Source organism: Schistocerca serialis, chromosome 6 (assembly GCF_023864345.2).
Source record: "Schistocerca serialis cubense isolate TAMUIC-IGC-003099 chromosome 6, iqSchSeri2.2, whole genome shotgun sequence".
Classification (NCBI taxonomy): Eukaryota; Metazoa; Arthropoda; class Insecta; order Orthoptera; family Acrididae; genus Schistocerca; species Schistocerca serialis.
In genome coordinates, this window is record NC_064643.1 from 682281981 (window position 1) to 682303037 (window position 21057).

At 41.5% G+C, this 21057-nt stretch overlaps 1 protein-coding gene across 6 annotated transcripts in view; it reads left to right on the forward strand.

Moving 5' to 3' along the window:
- Positions 1-21057, forward strand: part of LOC126485091 (E3 ubiquitin-protein ligase Nedd-4) — a 187818-nt gene that overhangs the window by 57611 nt on the left and 109150 nt on the right. For all 6 annotated transcript variants that reach the window (XM_050108697.1, XM_050108700.1, XM_050108698.1 and 3 more), the window contains exon 8: positions 6326-6464. In XM_050108697.1, coding sequence (XP_049964654.1) covers positions 6326-6464 — 139 coding nt within the window. The remainder of the gene's footprint in view (positions 1-6325; positions 6465-21057) is intronic.

Below are 21057 nucleotides of genomic sequence, written 5' to 3' on the forward strand. Positions count from 1 at the left end.
CTTGTCTGTTTGAAACTCAACTATGGGTGCTTTGTTCATCCGTCTGCATGCCCATCCCCCTTACACCATCTCAGCAGTATCCACCATCATGGCATCTGTTTGGCCGTGGGCCCTTTTTACACTAACCTGGTTGAGAGTCTGTATGCTGAAACTGCTAACTACCTCTGTCCTACCGCCATGACTTTCTCCTCGGCAGGTATGCATGCCGTTTGTTTGCCATGCATGGCCACCCACCCTATGTCTCCTCCTTTGATGATTCTTTTGATCACCAGTATGAGGCACGTCCCTCTTGTCTGTTACCTTGTGGAGTCTGCTTTCAGCACTTGCTACGGTTGCTTAACTTAACACTACCTGCAATTTTCCCGGTGGGTGTGAACCCTTCACCACCTTGGCTTTGTGAAGTGGTCCGTTTTAACTTTGGCCTTCATTTGCTTCCTAAGGGCAGTACTCCAGCCTAGGTCTATCGCCGTCAGTTTTACGACCTTCGCGTGGAACTTCGCGATAGTACCTTTGTATATGCTGATGGCTCTTAGACTGACCCTGGGGTCGGGTGTGCCTTCGTCATTGGCACCCTTGTTTTTCGATACCGGCTTCTGGCACACTGCTCTGTATTTACAGCTGAGCTCTTTACCCTGTATCAGGCCAAAGAGTACATCCGGCGACACAGCCTTTTCAATTGTGTCCTATGCTCAGACTCACTCAATGCCCTTTAAAGTCTGTGTGTGCTGTATGCTGTCCATCCCTTAATGGAGGAAAACTGTCACTTGCTCACTCTTGCTGGAGCCAGTGTGATGTTTCTGTGGGTTTCTGGTCATTTTGATCTGCCAGGAAATGAGGCTGCTGATGCTGCTGCCAAGACTGCAGTCCACGTACCTCAGCCCACGAGTTCCTATGTTCCCTCCAATGATCTTTGTACTGCTGTCTATCACGAGGTGGTGTCCCTTTTGGCATCGCCAATGGTCCTCCCTTCACGAGAATAAGCTCAGGATTATTAAGCGTCTCCCTGCAGCTTGGATGACCCCCTCTCGGCCCTCCCGCCGGGAGGAGGTCATATTAACTAGGCTGCCGATTCGGCACTGCCTTTTCAGCCATCGTCATTTGATAAGTGGCGCGACCCCACCTCTTTGAACACACTGCACCCAAGTTTTAACTGTCTGTCACTTCCTGATGGAATGCTCATTTTTTAACTGTTTACATTCCCGCTTGGGTTTGCTGTCTGAGTTATCAGCCGTTTTAGCAGATGATGCACAGGCTGTCGACCCAGTTTTTTGTACCCTAAAGCGAAACAAAACCAAACCATTCTGTAAGTCATCCCTGATGCCAGTTCTGGGGGAGTTTTCTGAAATCTGATGCTTTTCCTAGACCTCTCCAGTCATTTTCCTTCACACCTCTTCCTTCCCCCTCAACCCTTCTGCCTGTAGAAAGTGTCTGAAAGCTTGGATAATTATAATTGTCTTTTATGTGCATGTTCTGCCACCGCTTGGCGAGGAGATTTTTTTTATCTGTCTATTAACATCATTAATAATAATATTTGGACATCTTTCAAAGATACTTTCCCACAGCAGTGTAGTGAAAATGGTCAGGTCCTGAAACCTACCAGTGGTGTACTTGATACAGTAAAGTATTGTAGTTTAAATATATTGTACCTATTGTGAAAACATTTCAATAGACTGTACTACAAAATCTTACACAGGAATATGGTTTAAAAATAGAATATAGGTAATAACCATGGCACTAAATCTGAAGAATTTTTACTCATACAGAGCTGTACCAGTGAACAAACAGTTCGTACTTCCTTTGTATCATCTGTGTATAGAACAGAAAGAGGAGAAAACTAATACCACTACTTGTACCATCCACCCTACACATCATACAGTGGCTTGTTGAGTATGAAATTAAGTAGTAGTCTTGAACTGGTGCTATCTAAAGCATGTCGCATAACGTCTGCTTCACTGAACTTGGCCACAACTATGTCCTACGCATGGCTTCCACTATAAAAAGTTACTTCATAGGTTACTCAGATACGCATAAAGTAGTCAGTTATTGATAAATGTTAACAGAAAACAAAAATCGCAATCTACACACTGAATTGCATAGTAGACTTTGTATGTTTTTGGCATTCTGAAAATTAAGCTAAGCTCTCTCGTGCTGTCAAGTACTACTGGAGGAAGTGATATGAATACAAAGATTAGCTATTTTGCATGCTCCAGTTCCCTTTACACACCCACCTGGGTACCAGAGTGCAGTAAAGTGCCCGCATCCGAAACTTAGCAAGGTGCGTCAGAATCAGATTGAATCCACCTTACAGTTTACTGACAGGGTCAGTATGCTAGCCAGCCTTGATATGATTTTTAGGCAGTATTACATATCTACTTAAGTAAATACTAGGCTTTATCCCACATCCCACCTCGGGTGAACAGTACACAAACAGTTTGAAAAAATGGTGTCACTTGGGACCTTACAAAGGCCCCATCAGGGTATTAGTATATATGGGAAAGCAAAGAAGGGAAAGCAGAAAAGTGGAAGGAGTATATAGAGGGTTTATACAAGGGCGATGTACTTCAGGACAATATTATGGAAATGGAAGAGGATGTAGATGAAGGTGAAATGGGAGATAAGATACTGTGTGAAGAGTTTGACAGAGCACTGAAAGACCTAAGTCGAAACAAGGCCCCGGGAGTAGACAACATTCCATTAGAACTACTGACGGCCTTGGGAGAGCCAGTCATGACAAAACTCTACCATCTGGTGAGTAAGATGTACGAGACAGGCGAAATACCCTCAGACTTCAAGAAGAATATAATAATTCCAATCCCAAAGAAAGCAGGTGTTGACAGATGTGAAAATTACCGAACTGTCAGTTTAATAAGTCACAGCTGCAAAATACTAACACGAATTCTTTACAGACGAATGAAAAAACTGGTAGAAGCCGACGTCGGGGAAGATCAGTTTGGATTCCGTGGAAATGTTGGAACACGTGAGGCAATACTGACCTTACGCCTTATCTTAGAAGAAAGATTAAGGAAAGCAAACCTACGTTTCTAGCATTTGTAGACTTAGAGAAAGCTCTCTTCCAAATTCTAAAGGTGGCAGGGGTAAAATACAGGGAGCGAAAGGCTATTTACAATTTGTACAGAAAGCAGATGGCAGTTACGAGTCGAGGGGCATGAAAGGGAAGCAGTGGTTGGGAAGGGAGTGAGACAGGGTTGTAGCCTCTCCCCGATGTTATTCAATCTGTATATTGAGCAAGCAGTAAAGGAAACAAAAGAAAAATTCAGAGTAGGTATTAAAATCCATGGAGAAGAAATAAAAACTTTGAGGTTCACCGATGACATTGTAATTCTGTCAGAGACAGCAAAGGACTTGGAAGAGTAGTTGAATGGAATAGACAGTGTCTTGAAAGGAGGGTATAAGATGAACATCAACAAAAGCAAAACGAGGATAATGGAATGTAGTCGAATTAAGTTGGGTGATGCTGCGGGAATTAGATTAGGAAATGAGAGACTTAAAGTAGTAAAGGAGTTTTGCTATTTGGGGAACAAAATAACTGATGATGGTCGAAGTAGAGAGGATATAAAATGTAGACAGGCCATGGCAAGGAAAGCGTTTCTGAAGAAGAGGAATTTGTTAACATAAAGTATAGATTCAAGTGTCAGGAAGTCATTTCTGAAAGTATTTGTGTGGGGTGTAGCCATGTATGGAAGTGATACATGGACGATAAATAGTTTGGACAAGAAGAGAATAGAAGCTTTCGAAATGTGGTGCTACAGAAGAATGCTGAAGATTAGATCGGTAGATCATGTAACTAATGAGGAGGTATTGAATAGAAAGGGGAGAAGAGGAGTTTGTGACACAACTTGACAAGAAGGAGGGCCCGGTTGGTAGGGCATGTTCTGAGGCATCAAGGGATCACACATTTAGCATTGGAGGGCAGCGTGGAGGGTAAAAATCGTAGAGGGAGACCAGGAGATGAATACACTAAGCATATTCAGAAGGATGTAGGTTGCAATAAGTACTGGGAGATAAAGAAGCTTGCACAGGATAGAGTAGTGTTGAGAGCTGCATCAAACCAGTCTCAGGACTGAAGACCACAACAACAACATATTCATATTATTTTTAAATATGAAGATTGTTGGTTCTCCAGGATCTAAGAGAAGAACCATACCAGTCCTGACCCATCTTTGGCTGCATTAAAGGGCACCAAAAAGAAAGGAAAGAATTCTCTTTACACAATGGCTGAATTTTCTGAGCCACAATGGTTGAGTATTTTCTTGGTGTCTGTTATTTACCTGTAAGACATTCTTGCATTTGTTGGTGCAACTTTGATGATGATGTTATTTCAACTTTGTTACACTATTTTGAAAGGAATAATAATTTTTTGGACTAAGTTGTGGTCACTTTCTCTCTAAAGATGGAAATACTTGGCTCTCATCATACTTTCTTCACCCGGAGAACAATAGTACAACTGCTATCTCGTTTACTCCTAGACTTTCAACCTCTTGCACATAGACAGAGGTTGGTCAGAAATATGGAAATACACGCTTGAACATAAATATAGACACCAGCCAAGACTGCAGATTACACTGTTCTGTTTGACCACAAGCAGCACCTGTGAAATGTCCTCAATATATTCAAAGTGTCAGTTGTGGTCAGATCAGAGTTCTTTGTTTTGTGAGTGCATTATGTCAGAGGTAAGTGAATTCGAATGTAGGCAAATTGTTAGTGCCCATATGACCAGTACTCCCTTAACCAAGGGATTCTGTATTCCAACATAATTGTTGTAAGGAGTGTGACCAAATATGACTTAAATGTTTGACACTACAATAGTAAGCCATAATCACAGTATGTAATTTTTTTTAAGGAAAAATTTTATGTGCTGACACTATGGCTTCACTATTGTAGTGTCAAATAAACCAAGGGAGTTGAAGTGTTTGGTGTTTCAGGAGGCAACAAAGAGAATATTATACAACTTATAGGGAAAGCAGCAGATCATCATTCACTAAGTCACAATGCAGCTGAAAGTATGTGTTTAGTGATTGTGACGGATGCTCATTGAAGAGGATTGTGACGAAAAAAAGGATGAAAGCTGCAAAAGTCCTTGTAGAATGGAATGTCGCACTCACAAACACTGTTGGCACCAAAATATGGTACAGAGTGATCTGGAATTCCAAAACCACGTGGCAGTGTTGCAAATGCTGGTAACAGAAAAAATGTCATGCTGGTGTCATAAAACCTGGATTATGGAATAATGGAAGAAAGTAATTTGGTTGAATGAGACTTGTTGCACACTATTTCCAACTTCTAGCTGCGGAGATTGTCCCGAGAACAGAACATGGTGGGGGTTTGGTGGTTATTTAGGCAGCAAGTATCATTAAAAAAGTTACTCTGAGGTTGTATTACTGTTGAGGATTATGTGATCATTTTGGCTGATTAGGTCCGTCCCATGGTACAGTATTTATTCCCCACTGGTGGTGATGTCTTTCAAAACAACAGGGCCCATGTTCACACCGCTCGCCTCATGCAGGGCTGATTTTGAGAGAATGATGATCAATTGTCCTGTGTGCCCTGGCCACCACAGTCACCAGATCTCAAAATTATTGAGCCCCTGTGGTCTACTTTGGAGAAAAGGACGCGTGATTGCTTTATGTCTTCACCATCATTATCTGAACTTGGCATTATTTTTGCATGAAGAATGATAAAAGAAAACCATAGAGGACCTGTAGTTATGCATTCTGAGATACCTGGAAGCTTGTTTGGAAGCAAACAGTTTTTGTGCACCATATTAGACATGGCAATGTGTTGTTTTTGGTGGTTTAACATTTTTGTCTGTCCCCTGTACATGCATTTAGGTTTGACAAGCTTTGAACTAGACAGTGATAAAAAAAAATGCATGATCACCAGTGGTCAATGCAAATTTCTTCCATCCCCCTCTCCATCTCCCACACTCCAGTTCAATACAGTGTAATAGTTGTGATTTTTGTCAGTTCAACAAACATAAAAAATGTCTTTGTATTCACTTTCACAAAAACATGTCATGTTTAATATGTAACAGTGTACAGCAACACAAAAAAGTTCATAAAATATCAGTTAAAACTTTTTTCCAGCAATTGCACAATATTTGATCTGGTTTACAAAGTTTGTTAGACTGTTAAAAGAAGAATTTTAAGCCAGTAAACATTCTGTACGCATTTTCCATTATGTTTTGTTTTCCTGCCATTGTGTTTTTTTAAATGAAAGGCTTTTGGTTCTACATGAGGACTTTTGAATTCTGTCTTTATTCTTTTGCTTATTAGTTTCTGATTTATCTACTTAATTTGTTTTGCAGAAATTTGGGTGTTTGCACTGACCAGAATGTACGAGAACGAAGTTTGGAGTCTGCTGCTACGGAATTTCAGCGTCGGTTTCACATTAGTGTAGATGATGTAGATTCCAACCGTAGAGAGATCAACACATCATTGCATCAGGTTTTTATTTTTCTAAGCATTTCTTTATTTTATTATTATTTTTCTTTGTTTTTACTTAGTTCCTTAAATAGGGGCTACAAAATGTGCATGTGTCTGTTCTCCTGTTTCAATTTATCATTTGGATCTGCATGTATCAGCAGTAGGTGCTTGTATGGAAGGTGCTTTTGAAATAACATGAGATGCAAAGCAGTGATTGCAGAATGGCAGAAATACTAGATTCAGAGTAATAATGAATGAATGTATTTGGAATTGGAATACAGAAGCTAAACTGAACCACCTTCTTGTTAGTGACATTACAAATATAGACGCAGAACACATTTTTCTTAGAATAGAGGATTTTTCCCACTCACAAAATTTTGTGAATTTTGCTTTTATCGTGTGTGTGTGTGTGTGTGTGTGTGTGTGTGTGTGTGTGTGTGTTTCTGATTAAAGCATTTTTGGCCAAAAGCTTACTTGTTTGACAGTCTTTTTGTGTTTCCTATCTTCAACTCCTCATCTCCACTATATGGTGAGTAGTAGCTATCCTCTTAATAATAATTCACTATTCAATCCTGGATTTAGCACCACTTGATTTTGCTACTTTCCATGTCTGATTGGATCTCCCCCCCCCCCCCCCCCCCCCCCACAAAGAAAATAAAAATTACTGGCAAGTTGTGTTACAGTAATCTGTGATAGCTATATTTATCAGTTTCTTAATTATCAGACTATCAAAGTGATTTTAAATTTTTTCATATCTCCATTTTTCCTGACTACCTTATAGTCTCTAGAATCATACAAGTAACCTATAGTCCAGTTGGCATAAAATGATCCCTGACAGCAGTGCTGTTGCCAGCTGTCAGCTGCATAATGTTAATGGCTGCAGCTGAAAATAGTATCATCTGTATAGCTGTGACAACTCTGAGGCATTGCCATAGACACATTTATGGTTGAGGTAGGTGTGTAAAGCTGCTGCACTCAGCTTATTGCAACTTTCAGGGATCATCTTATACTGACTTGACTGTAGTATTACATTTATTACATTAGGTTCCCTTCCATTCATAAAATAGCATATTGTATGTTTTGAGATAGGTGCTGAAAAGAATTTAGCATGGTTTGAAAAAGAATTAATTATTTCAACATTACAACATTCTGCTATATAGAGGAATGTAGAAGAATCGCTGTTAACAGGCCAGACCAGGCATCCACACAGGAAGCTACTGAAAGAGTAGCAGAACACTTTCGGCTGTAATAAGACGTGGAGACCCTCCATGCCCACACTGGCATGATGGCCAACTCAAAAGGTCTACTGCCATCTCTGCCAAAGGGTTAGTTTTCACTAAAGTGTGGTGTCACAGGATGTGGGTACTTCGATGCTTGCGTACATCTGGTTAAGATTAATCATTAATACGCACTCATCTGGAGATAGATTGGGTCGAAAGCCAAATGAAGGGTAGCGGTTTGAAGGGCAGAGGAAGAAAGTGCCAAGCAAGAGCCAAGGGAAGAAACCTCTGTGATAGTTAGGTTGGGTAGTAAGAGCAGTAGCGGATGTCTGCTGCCTGCGACAGGTCATGCAAGGGTAGGCTTTATTAGTAGTGGGTATCATGCATGTCGATACCTTTGACGTCGTGTGGTGCTATTACTCGGCAGCTGCAGCTGCCGTTGGGTAACAGTGTTGATCTCTTAGTCAGTGTCAGCATACCTGTAACAGTTAGGTTCATCAATTTTTTGTGTCCGATAGGTCATGTACCGGATGCACAATGTAGGGTGGTGTTGGCAATTTGTTCGTGCATCAGTGTGCGAGCTTGTCGGTTTCCCTGCTGTAGCCTGTTGGACGGCTTTAATAGCAGCTGGTATATCCAGTCAATGTTGTGGATATGCAGGGGTTTGCTGATGTTTGTAGCTTGTTAGTGTATGTTAGCTTGCTGTAGGTGGCTGTACCCTAGCTAGTAGAGTCTTTGGCCACTTATGCTTCCACCTGTGGTTGTGATCATAGTTTCCCAGAGTAAAGGTGAAAGGATTGTTCATGTCTTTCTAGTTTCTGTTCTGTTGTGTGGCTTGTTTTTTTGTATACTTCCTTGAGGGTTTCAAGGCTGTATTCATTGTGAAGATCCACGGTGCATGTGTAGTGTGGAGTGTTGCTAATGATGCGTAGCACTTTGTTCTGTATGATCTGCAGGCGGTGCAGGTGTGTAAGAGCTGCATATCCCCAGACGGGAGCTGCATACATCATCAGAGGTCTAATCAGAGTCATGTACATGGACCTAGACACCCTCCTACTCAGTGTGCTTGCCCTGTTGAGCATTGGGTAGAGTTGTTTGAGCCTTGTGTGCCACGGTATACACATGTTGGTTTTATAGGGTAGAGAAATCCCTCCAAAGGTCCAATAAATTACATTCTGATTTCAGAGAGGGAGTCATATTGGCACTGTTAATTATTCATTATGGCAGATTGGAAAAGGAAATTGTCAATATAATATTGTCAGCAGCAGGAGTATCAATAAAAACTAGCCTATCTTATAAATGGTAATAATGTAATAATGCCAAACTGTACTACATACAGGAAGCTGGTTGAAATCTGATATTAATGGCAATGAAATTTTGAATTCCAATTGGAATGTATATCTGGTGGAGTTAGTACAGGTTCCAATTGTGAAATAATTTGGCTGAAGAGTGGTGTTAAAAGTATATCAAGCTTTGTAATTGTAACAATGAAAACAATAAATTTTTGACAAAATAATTTATTTGGATGGATAGAAAATCTACTCATAAAGCAGCGACAGAACACACACATAAAAGGAGGTTATTATTAGACAAGCTTTTGGAGCCAGTGGCTGCTTCTTCAGGTGGAAGGATTGAAAGGGAGGGAAGTGGGGCAAATGAAGGAGGATGAAGGAATCCATAATCACAAGAACTAGTCAAAACAGTACAGTGTCCCTAAGGGTCTCACTGTCAGCCCTAATCCTGCATTTGATCATGCTGCTTTGGTGATGGACCTACTTTCTTTCACACGTAATTTCAATTGGAAAAGTCACTTTGCAACCCAATCCCATAACCTTTCCAACAGGTAACCTGACATTGGGCCCTGCCTTGAACAGTTCAGACCATGATCCCAGTTTGATCCACCATCGCTATCTCAAAATCATCCCTTATGAGCCTTGCAAGAATTCTTCACATCCAGCATTGCTTCACAACCCTTCCTCAGGTCCCTACAACATGATCCTAACCTGTCCTCTGCAAAAATCCAGGCTCTGTGTTCCGTAAAAGCTGATGACTCCATCATTATTCTCCCAGCAGACAAAGGATCTACCACTGTGGTACTTGACCAAAAGCAATATGTTCGTGAAGGTCTATGCCAGCTGTCTGACACCTCTACATACAGTGTCTGTCATCAAGATCCCATATCTGTGATTCAAAGTGACCTGCAGTCCATCCTTAAAACCTCAGGCCCCTCACAAGGATTAACACCTCAACCCATAGAACTTCTCATCCCACCCAAATCATGCACCCCCACCTTTTACCTTCTTCCTAAGATCCACAAACACAATCATACTGGCCGTCCTATAGTTGCTGGTTTCAAAGCACCCCCCCCCCCCCCCCCCCCGAATATATCTCTGCCTTAGTTGATCAGCACCTGCAAACTATAGTACAAAGACTTCCCTCCTATATTGAAAATAACTGTTTCCTAGATGGTCTGAAATCCATGCCCGTCCCACTCCTACCAGATACCTTGCTTGTCACCATTGATGTCACCTCCCTGTAAACCAACGGCCCCACGTACATCATCTGTCTGCTGCTGAACATTTCCTCAGTCAGCACCTAACTGATTCCAAAACTATGACATCCTTCCTACTCACCTTAATTAACTACTTCACCTTTGATGGGCAGACATGCAAACAGATCAGGTGTACGGTCATGGGAACTAGAATGGCTCTTTCCTATGCCAATCTTTTCATGGGTTGCTTTGAGGGGGCTTTCCTGGGATCCATAAGTCGTTTGGTTTAAATACATTGATGACATCTTTACCACAGGGACTCATGGTGAGGCTGATCTGTTAAAATTTCTGGAATCTCTGAATACTTTCCGCCAATTAAATTTGCCATGGACCTATTCAGAATTCCATGCTACTTTCCTTGATCGTGATCTTTTACTCATCGAAGGCCAGCTACAACATTCTGTCCACATTAAACCTACCGACAAATGGCAGTTCTTACTTCATGACAGTTACCATCCTTTCCATGTCAAACATTCCCTCCCATAAAGCCTTGGCTTTCGGGGCAAATGTATTTGTTCAGATGCAGACTCTTTACTGTGATACACCACCTTTCTCACCTCACCCTTCACTAGACGTAGTTACTCCCACCAGCCTAGTTCAGAATCAGATTCCCTGGGCCATCACATCCAATTCTAGTATTGCTGATCCCTCTAAAAAACAACTTCAAAGCACACCACTGGTCACTCAGTTATATCGTGGTCTGGACTGTATTGATTAACTACTTTGACAAGGTCATGACTTTCTAAAAGCATGCACTCTGAAATGATACATTCTGTCTGAAATTTTGTCCACCACACCTAGAATAGCTTTTTGTCACCCTCCTAATCATCGCAATATTCTTGTCAGACCCTATGCTCCTTCTGCACCCATCTCCCTACCCATGGCTCCTACCCCTGTGACTGTTCCTGCTGCAAGACTTGCCCTATGCGCCTTCCTACCACCACCTACACCAGCCCTGTAACTGGCAAAACATATACTATCAAAGGGAGAGCCACCTGTGAAACAAGAAGTCATATACAAGCTTTTATGTAAACACTGTTTGGCCTTTTACATTGACATACCTACCACCAAATTACCAGTTAGGATGAATGGGCATAGGCAGACAGGGTATACTGGCAACACACAATATCATGTTGCAGAGCACACTCTACAACATGACAATTGTGACCTTGGTGCCTGTTTCACCATATGCGCCATCTCGATTCTTCCCCCCACACCAGTTTCTCAGAACTCCGCAGGTGGGAACTAGCACTGGAACATGTCCTCGGTTCTTGGTACCCAACTGGCCCTGATGTACGTTAATTTCTTCTGTCTCAGCATTTCTTCACAGTAACTACTCTTTCTTCACACTGTTTTAGTTTTCTATATCTTTCATTGTCTTACCCGTCTGTTTTTCACTCCCGCTTCCCCACCTCTTTTATCTACAATGCACTTAGCTTTTCACTCTTATTAACTCATCATGAAGTTTAAGCAGTGATATCTGTCTTGCATATTATCCTGTCTGCCATCTTTAAGCTCTCTGCTTTCCAAATCTTGACCATTGCAGTCCCCCAACTGTCAGTCTTTCCTTCTCATCCCAAGCGGTAAGTCTCTCATGGCCTGCGGTTCTGGATGATTTTCCTGAAATCTACCTCTCTCCAGTCCTTTTCCCTCACCCCTCTTCCTTCCCCTTCAACCCTTATGCCTGAAGAAGAAGCCTCTGGCTCTGAAAGCTTGTCTAATAATAACCTTTTACGTGTGTTTGCCACCGTTTGGTGAATAACTTTTTTATCTCTCCAATTAAATTATTTTGTCAAACTTTGTAATTGGATGCTGTTATAGACCCTCAATCTCAGGAGCAGTAGTGGCAGAACATTTAATGTAAACTGAGAGAAGTTTGCATGTAAATACTTAATGCTGCCATTTTTACTATTCAAATGGTATCTGAGGCTACCGATTGTTTGACACAAAATTTAGTCTACTCTGCTTATTTTCATTTGCTTATGTCGTATGGTGTTATATTTTTGGGTAACTCTTCCCATTCTAAAAGGATATTTTTGGCTCAGAAACAGGCAGTTCAGGCAATAAGTGGTGTAAGTTCGCGAACCTCTTGTTGACCCCTGTTCACTAGTCTGGGTATTTTGACATTGAGAGGGCAATGTGTATTTTCTTTACTGCTGTTTCTTGTTACCAATATCAGCTTATTCCCAAGAATTAACAGCTTTCATACAGTTAATACTGGGCAGAAATCCAATGTGCATTTGGATTGCACTTCCTTAACCTTTGTGTAGAAAGGTATGCAGTATGCTGCGGGATACATTTTCAATAACGCACCACAAGAATTCTAAAAACTTAGCAGTAATCCATGTGCTTTCAAATCGAAACTGAAGATTTCCTCGTAGGTGAATCATTCTGTTTTGTTGAGTAGTTCCTTGAAAAATTAAGCTAATTCTTATGTTACGTTGTTGATTGCATTTACTTAAACTTATGGCTTGCCTATTTTGGTTTCATAAACATTTTATATTACCTGTTATTACTTTTATGCTGTAATTTCATGTACTGACACATTCCATGACCTTGGAGATTCGCTACTCAGTTAGTTCTTACGGAACTAGACGTGTAAATAAAATAAATAAATATGGTACTATGGCGATATCTCAATTTAGCAATCATAGATTGGGAATATCGAGGAGTAAGGTGGGTAGTATGGACAGGGAATTGCGTATTGTTGTTGTAATCGGCTTATCTGAAAATTACCTGGAGCAGTCAGTCTTCTGACTCTGGAGGGAAACATCTTATCTTCTGGCTACAAACAGGCCCAAGCTTTTTGACTCAGTTAAAGTAGAGCATAGAATCATTATCATAAGGCTGATGTAGCAGCACTGACTACAGGCAGTAACAGAAGTGTAAAGAGAGGTAGGAGGATATAAAGTGCAGTCAAAATAAAAACAAGACAGATGGAAATAAAGTAAGTAAACTATTTATTATTTCAACAGTAATCACCATAACCTTTAATACCTCTAAGACAGTCAGTGCCTTCATGGAAAAATGTTTGCAGTTGCCTAGAAAACCATGATTGTACCTAAGCATGCAACTATTCATCTGAAGCAAATCAATGGGCAGGAATGTCTGTGTTTTTTTTTTATCTATCTTTTCTTCATTTGTCTGACCTTTATAGTTCTGCTTAGTAATTGCGGCAAGAAACAGATTTCACCTGAAGATCCTCACAACACATTTGTGAGTGGAAGGCATAAGGTCTTGCGCCACTGCAGTAATTCTTCCTTGTATGTGCTGTGATCTTACTCTATAACTGTATCTTTTCTCATTTTGCTCTGAAGGACGAATTCATTGTTGACAAGCATCAATTATGGCTCTTGCAAACCCCTCTGCCCTACTCCCCCCCCCCCACCCCCCCACCCCCAAATATTAGTTAGTTTGAAACACCCATTTTGGTTAACTAATGTTGGGTCTTGACATACAGCTTTGATTTATACCTTTTCTAAAATACTGTATTTACTGAAACTGAAGTCAGGCTTTGCAGGGATGGTCGTCCAATACCCAGCCTGGTAGCCAGTCTGTGTGGGGGGCTGTCAGGTACCCACAAGGTGGAACCCCCCCCCCCTCCAATTACATAAGTGATCACACTATTGATGGTGGAGCAATTACCTCCCCTAACATGCCAAAGTGTAGTTGCCTGCCCCTGGTTGGTTGGTTGATTCGGGAGAGGGAACCAAACAGTGTTCATCCCCATTGGATTAAGGAAGGATGGGGAAGTAAGTCAGCCATGCCCTTTCAAAGGAACCAGCCTGGCATTTGCCTGAAGCGATTTAGGGAAATCACAGAAAACCTAAATCAGGATAGCAGGATGCGGGTATAACAGTCGTTGTCCCGAATGCGAGTCCAGTGTGCTAACCACTTGCCACCTCACTCGGTGCCTGCACCTGGGACTCCAGGCAATGACCATCAGCCTGGTGGTCATTGTTCTGGCTGGATGGCACCCATTGGGAGAGCCCTCAACTAGAGGAGGTAGTATCATGACAGCCATCTTGCACAGTGAAGCCATGAGGATCTTGCAATCCCTCCTCAGCTACACCATGAGAGTTAAGCAAAATTAAATGAACTGTAGAAACTTACTCCTCACAATTCCTGATTTCCACCCAGACAGGTGGAAGGTCCTTGCTGCCTACTAAGCCTATGCAGCTAATAAGAATAGCATATTTGGGGAAATCACTTACCTCAGTGAACTATGAAGAGGTTCTGTCTTAATTAAAAGAACAACACCTAACAAGACCTGAACATTACTATCTTGCAAGAAACTTGGTGATGTACCGCTGTAACACCCGATAATAACCAAAACACGATACAGCGTTCCAATTTTTCAATAGAACTTAATGCTGCAATCATATACAGAACTTCACAAATACTTTGAGAAGTGATGGGTCCATTTCAGACATCATGTACTTTGAGACCCGTCAGACAACAAATTTGATGCTGACGTATTTATTCTTGCTTTTGAGAGGTACTTGCTTCTTGAGAGAGTTAAAATCTTGGTTTACTGATGTGATGTGAAACTGTATTTTCCACCTTCAATGTGTTCGTTTAAATGCCATTGCTTCGGGCGTTTGTCTTCTTGTGTGAACAAGTCTTGTGGAGACTGATCGACCACTTTATGAAAAGTCTACATGTGAGCAACCACCATTGTGTGCCAATTGTGGAGTCTCCTCCCCTCACATCCCTTTCCCTGCTGTCCAGGTTCCCTTAAGAGATAACATAATTGAGGAATGCAAAAGCAAGGAACTCATGGTCTCAGATTCTCTCTTATATTTTGAATCCCAGAAGTTATCCTTTCCCTCAGTGTTGACATCTGGTAGTCTCACAAGTAAATGAGCCCATGGGGGTGATAAAGAACCCCTTGCCCCCTCCCCTTGTGGTTCGTGCAGAAACATCTTTGCCCTCAACTGCCTGCACCTGGTCAGAGTAGTAGTGTCCTCCTGTGGCATCTAATTGCAACAGGGCTGCCCTTAGGGAACCCTCTCCCCAGAAATCTGCCGATCATGGACCCTACAATAGTCACTGGCTGAAGGAACCACAGACTGTGGATCTTAGGACTGCCTGCTCATCTTCAGTTTCTACACACACAGCAGATAAACCCCTGCAAGGTCCTGATCCTCTGCAGTAGTTAAAGAGAAGATCTTGGGAGAATGCTAATTGGGTGACCCCAGAGGTGCCATATCCCCCCATTGGATTCAGAACCTTTGTTTGGCAATGATGTTTTATAATCACTGGGGAAAGGCAGTGATCCTGGGGTGTGACTTGTGCTCTTGGCCCCTTCACACTTAAAACTTTGAAGACCAGCCACTTAGAAGAACATGGGCCGTAGAAAACCAATCATTTATGCAATAATTTAATGTGTTCCTGGCAGGTGTGTAATTGACATATCTGCAAGAATAATACATAATAAAAAACAAACCTTCAAGATTTATTTTCCACATTTGATTTACTTCTTTGATAGATTACGAATTTTAAAATAATGATGATAGAAAGTATGAGTATACTTCAAAAGAAAAGTGTGAGGTGAGTTACTGAGCAATTCCTTCCTCCTGAGATTTGAAAATTTCTTGCTCAATCAACAAATGTGATGTATTTGTACCAGAATTACAGCAAACTGCAAAACCTAATGAGTACATGCACAAAATTTATTCAACGTGATCATGTATTGGCTCAGCCACTCACAACATCATTTGTTACATTCGCTAAAACTTTCTAAAGAAATAATTTCAGAAATTGACAAAAGAAGGCAGTGTCTGCCAAGTGACAGATATCAAGACATCCATACATTCATTTCATACAAAATGAGTCCAGGTGGTTTGCACATCCAAAAAATCGCATCCTGAGCTATACTTGGGTGCAGTATTTTAAACACAGCTTTGTGGCCTGAGCTATGCTCAGGCTTGGTCATCACCTGCTAAACAAGAGTACGCTTAACTTGATGAATGAATGGAACTGTAGTGGATATTACTGTCATCTGCCAGAGATATATCAACTAACATCAGACTGTTCTGTGATCAGTGTTGCTCTCCAAGAATGGTATATCACTGATGACCATTCTCCAACCCTTCAAGGTTACCATGCCTTCTATTGGAACCAAGCTGGTCCCAAAACAGCATCAGAAGGGGTCTGTAAATTGGTTTGCACAGTTGTATGAGTGTGGATCCATCTCGGTACCACATTGGTAGTGACAGCTGCACTAGTGCGAGCAACCCCCAACACTTACAATTTACAATGTCTATTCACCCTTTAGCATGGAGAGCTGCATCAAACCAGTCTCGGGACTGAAGACCACAACAACATCATTCACCCTTGGACAGGACACTTAAATTTTTGAGATGGTCAGCTTTATATGAATACTTTACCCCCACCCCACTCTTCTGCCTTTCTCCTATGTGGTGATTTCAGTGCGAGCCACCCCATGTGGGGGAGTATCTCATCATCTGGCAGTGTCCTTGTCATTGACAAGCTTCTTTCCAGTTTTGGTACATATCTTCTCAGTGATGGTACCCTACCTACTTTCGTGCTACTTGTGGCACCTTTTTCGCTATCTATCTTAAGATTTTGGCCCCAATATTGTGGCTTCGCTACAGTTGTCATTATATGGTGATCTTAGTGACATTGATCACTTTAAGTGATGCTGTTGCTTCCTTGCTACCACCCAAGCGACCAGTTGCCATGTTGCAGCCCCTGAAGTGGTAAGAGGCAGTTGTATATATCTGTCATCACCTTCATCCCCCCTCTAGCAGATTGCAGTGCCAAAGTTGTGGGAGATGTATCAGAAACTTTTTTGCATGCTGCTGGAACTGCTGTGTGTCTTCCCAAGGGCCCCCTCCACCAGCTGCTGGTTCCACAGTGAGCCAAAGATATTGAAATAACTATTTAGGATCATAGAAGGACCCTTGAACATCTCAAGTGAGAACCTTCACTGCTAGACATCATCACTTTTATGTGGCTCTGTGCAAAGGCTTACTACCTAATTAAATGTAGTAAGAAGAAATGTTGAACACTACATCCCACCCTTGGTAAGATGTGCCTCTGCTTCCCAGCATCTCACTGCAGTCATTTTTGACTCACATAGGGCATCTGTTGTCAGTGATGCAAACATTTTGATCGTCAATTTATAGCCCTCTGATCGCCCACTTACAATATCACTCAGCTCCCCATTCATTCAAGAGGACATCATCTGTCAGGGCTATACTCTGCCTTACTGCCATCAGTGGGCTAGTGACCTCCTATTGGACCAATGGCTTTCCTGCACTGTATTTCAAAGAGAGAATTCAACATTGGATACAGCTTCCAATCTGTAAGTTTTGCTGAACATCACCTCAAAACCATAGGATGTGGGGTTCCCCTGAATGGGTCAGATGTGAACTACACATCAGAACCTACTACTCAGTTAGATGACTTTTCATGGGGTGCACACAATGGTACTTTTAGAGTAGGTGATTCTCCATCCAATCCATATAACGATAGCTGAATAAAACCTGGAAGTATCAGTGTCAGATTGAAAGAAATGCCTCCCATAGGTGAGAGTATTAAAATTCTAATTGTTAACTGCTGAAGCATTCACAACAAAGTGCCAGAGTTTGAAGCTCTCCTGAAAAGGAATGAAGCTCACATAATACTAGATACAGAAAGTTGGTTGAAACCTGAAATTGATATGTTAGATTTTTGGAGAATAGTTAAGCATATATCAAAAAGAGAGGCAAATGGGAAATGGAGGTGGTGTATTTATCACAGCAGACAAGAAACTCAGATCCACCGAGATATAAATTGAAGCTGCATGTGAGATTGTTTGGGCAAGACTTAGAATCAGGCATGGGCATATAATGGTAATTGGATCCTTCTGTTGCCCACCAGACTCATATCCTGATGTAACTGAAAACTTCAGAGAACACCTCAGTTCACTTGTACGTAAGTTCCCAAGCCACACTGTAGTCATCTGTGGAGACTTCAATCATCCAGCACTCAGTTGTGAAAATTAATTTTCGTAGTGGGTGTGATAAGATATCCTGTGAAATATAACTAAATTCCTTCTCTGAAAATCAGCTAGAACAGATAGTTAGGGACCCCTCTCATGATGAAAATACACTGAAGTGCCAAAGAAACTGGTGTAGGCATGCGTATTCAAATACAGAGATATGTAAACAGGCAAAAATATGGTGCTGTGATTGGCATCACGTATATAAGACAAACAAGTGTCTGGCACAGTTACTAGATCAGTTACTGCTGCTACAGTGGCAAGCTAGCAAGATTTGAGTGAGTTTGAACATGGTGTTATAGGCGGCGCACTAGTGATGGTACACAGTATCCCTGATGTAGTAATGAACTGGGGATTTTCCTGTATGACTAATTCATGAGTGTACCATGAATGAGGAATCCGGTAAAACATCAAATCTCCGATCGCTGCAGCCTGAAAAAGATGCTGCAAGAACGGGACCAACGATGACTGAAGAGAATCATTTGATGTGACAGAAGTGCATTCCTTCCGCATATTGATGCAGATTTCAATGTTGGGCCATCAACAAGTGTCAGCTTGTGAACCATTCAACGAAACATCATTGATATGGGCTTTCGAAGCCGAAAGCCCACTCATGTACCTTTGACGACTGCACGACACAAAGCTTTATGCCTCGCCTGGACCTGTTAACAGCAACATTGGTGTGTTGATGACTGGAAACATGTTGCCTGGTCGGACAAGTCTCATTTCAAATTGTATAGAGCGGATGGACGTGAAGGCGTATGGAGGCAACCTCATAAATTCATGGACCCTGCATGTCAGCAGGGGTCAGATCAAGCTGGTGGAGGCTCTGTAATGGTACGGGGCGTGTGCAGTTGGAGTGATATGGGACCCTTGATATGTCTAGATGCAATGTTGACAGATGACACGTATATAAGCATCCTGTCTGATCACCTGAATCCATTCATGTCCCTTGTGCATTCCAACAGACTTGGGCAATTCCAGCAGGACAGTGTGACACCCCACCCATCCAGAATTGCTACAGAATTGCTACAGAGTGGCTGCAGCAATGCTCATGTCCAGCCACCAAACTTGCTAGACATAAACATTATTGAGCATATATGAGATGCCTTGCAACATGCTGTTCAGAAGACATCTTCACCCCATTGTATCCTTGTGGGTTTATGGACAGCCCTGCAGGATTCATGGATCAATTCCCTCCAGCACTACTTCAGACATCAGTAGAGTCCATGCCACATTACGTTGGGGCACTTCTGTGTGCTTGCAGGCACCCTACACAATATTAGGCAGGTGTACCAGTTTCTTTGGCTCTTCAGTGGATATTGACTCTAATGGCAACAAATAGAACCACTTCTTTGAGGATGTCCACATCTGAAACTGGTATCAGTGATCATTACACGGTTGTGGCTGAATTGATCACCAAAGTACAAAGGACAACTAAAAGTAGAGAAAGGCATATATGTTCAGTAAACTAGATAAAAAATCAGTAATGTCATACATAACTGAGGAACTTGAAACTTTCAGCACAGGGCAGAAGCGTGCAGGGGAACCATGGCTCAAGTTTAAAAGAAAAACCATGCACTCGATAGGTGTGTACCCAGTAGAACAGTTCATAATGGGAAGAACCGTCTGTGGTATGCACTCGCTGGAAAGAAATTTCTAAAGAAACAGCTTACAATAATAGATGCAAAACAAAGCCCAGGGCTAAAGACGGACAGAAGCTGAATGAAACACAATTGGCTGTCGAGAGATTGATGCCTTCAATGACTACTGTAGCAGAATATTGTTATATGATATTTCACAAAATCCAAAGAAATTCTGGTCATATGTAAAGGCTGTTAGTAGCTCTAAAATTTAGTGTCCAGTCTTGCAAATGAGACAGGAACTTGACGGTAGCAAAGTGAAAGCTGAAATGCTTAACTCTGTTTTCAAATGTTCCTTTTCAAAGGAAAACCCAGGAAAATTGCTGCAATTTAATACACACATCACTGAAAAGTTGAGAGAAATGAGTATTACCATCAGTGGTGTTGAGAAACAGCTGAAATCATTAAAATTGAACAAAGTTCCAGGGCCCAATGGAATCACTGTCAGATTCTATATTGAATTTGCAGCAGAGTTAGCCCCTTTTCTACCTATAATCAGTCATAGATCCCTTGAACAAAAGTGTCCAGTAGTTGGAAGAAAGCACAAGTAATACCCATCTACAAGAAGAGCAATGAAATTTATCCACAAAACTACCATCAATATCTTTCAATTTGTTGTAGAATCTTAGAACATATTTTGAGCTCAAACAGAATTGGGTATCTTGAACCAAATGACCTTGTCAGTGCCAGCTAGCATGGATTCCGAAAACATTGGTCATGTGAAACCCAACTCGCACTTTTCTCACATGAGATATTGAAATCTTTGGATCAAGGTATTCAGCTAAATGCAGCATTTCTTGCTTTCTGAAAAGCTTTTGACTCAGTACTATACCTATGCTTATTGTCGAAAGTATGATCGTTGGGGGTATCAAATGAAATTTATGACTGGATTGAGGACTTTTTTTAGGGACGACAAAGGAGACTACTCACAAATCAGTGTCGTGACAGGTTCTAGTATTGAACGTATACAGAGAATGGGTGCATAAATGTTTGTTTGATCTGTGGGATAGTGTCAGGAAGATATGAAGGAACTGAGCTGGAAGACTCTTGAAGATAGATGTAAACTATCTTGAGAAAGTCTGTTAAAGTTTAAAGAACTGGCTTTAAATGATTACTCTAGGAATATACTTCATCGGCCTTCATATCACTCTCATAGGGATCATGAGGATAAGATTAAAATAATTACTGC